Source organism: Oryx dammah, unplaced genomic scaffold, assembly GCF_014754425.2.
Source record: "Oryx dammah isolate SB20612 unplaced genomic scaffold, SCBI_Odam_1.1 HiC_scaffold_17, whole genome shotgun sequence".
Lineage (NCBI taxonomy): Eukaryota > Metazoa > Chordata > Mammalia > Artiodactyla > Bovidae > Oryx > Oryx dammah.
Window position 1 is genome coordinate 78,672,006 of NW_024070201.1, and position 1,240 is coordinate 78,673,245.

Sequence of the window (1,240 nt, forward strand, 5' to 3'; positions counted from 1 at the left end):
ACTTGAGAAAGGATGTAAAAACATTTTTATAATTGTTGACATAACAAGTCAATATTTTCCCTAGCTTGATATGACCTGTATGAAACCATACTGTTGTATATACATAATTAAAATATATGTCTTATTGAAGATTTTGCTTTCCCCAAAGCCATTTTTAGGTCCTATTTTATTTTATCTTTTACCTTTTTATTTTGTATTGGGATATAGCTGATTAACAGTGTTGTGATAGTTTCAGATTAACAGTGAAGGGGCTCAGCCATACATACACATGTATCCACTCTCCCTCAAGCTCCTCTTCCATCCAGACTGCTGCATAACATTGAGCAGAGTTCCATGTGCCCTACAGTAGGCCCTTTATCCATTTTAAATACAGCAGTGTGTGTGCGTCTCCATCCCAAACTCCCTAATTATCTCTTCCCCCTCATTCCCCTCACCCCAGCAACCATAAGCTCATTCTCAAGGTCCCCACAGCCTTTTTTAAGGCTCTCTTGACCTCTTTGTTCCTCAGGCTATAGATCAGTGGATTCACCATGGGAATGACTATGGCATAGAACACAGACGCTATTTTGTCTGTGCTCATGGAATGGCGGGAGCCGGGCTGTAGGTACATGAAGGCGCCTGTCCCATAGAAGATGAAGATGGAAGTGAGGTGGGATGCACAGGTGGAAAAGGCCTTCTGACGTCCTTCAGATGAGCTCATCCTCAGAATGGTGACAAAGATAAACAGATAGGAGACCAGGATGACCATAATGGTAAAGATGATATTGAATCCTGCCAGAATAAAAAATACCATCCCACTTCTATTGCTTTCTGAGCATGAGAGAGCCAGGACGGGAGTAACATCACAGAAAAAGTGATCAACCACATTGGATCTGCAGAAAGGGAGACTGAATGTGTTCCAAGTGTGCGTAGAGGCCTCAAGAAGGCCAAAGGCATAGCATCCTACGACCATCCAGGCACACACCCTTGCTGTCATTATGTTGCTGTAATGGAGCGGCTTGCACACGGCTGCATGACGGTCACAGGCCATTGAAACCAAGAGAAAAGTTTCCACAACAAGAAAGCCAACAAAACAGAAAAGCTGAGTGGCACAAGCATTGTAGGAAATGGCCTTGTCTCCCATGAGGAAGCCAGCCATCACTTTGGGAGTGACGGCTGTGGAGTAAGCCAAGTCCATCAGGGAGAGGTGGCTGAGGAAGACGTACATGGGAGTGTGGAGACGAGAGTCCAGCAGGATCAG

General features: G+C 44.7%; 1 protein-coding gene across 1 annotated transcript in view; it reads right to left on the reverse strand.

Annotated features, from left to right (window-relative positions):
* Positions 1 to 430: 430 nt before the first annotated feature.
* Positions 431 to 1,240, reverse strand: part of LOC120876022 (olfactory receptor 5B12-like) — a 1,290-nt gene continuing 480 nt past the window's right edge. Inside the window, exon 2 of the mRNA XM_040257744.1 lies at positions 431 to 1,240. Within this exon, the coding sequence (XP_040113678.1) occupies positions 431 to 1,240 (810 nt within the window).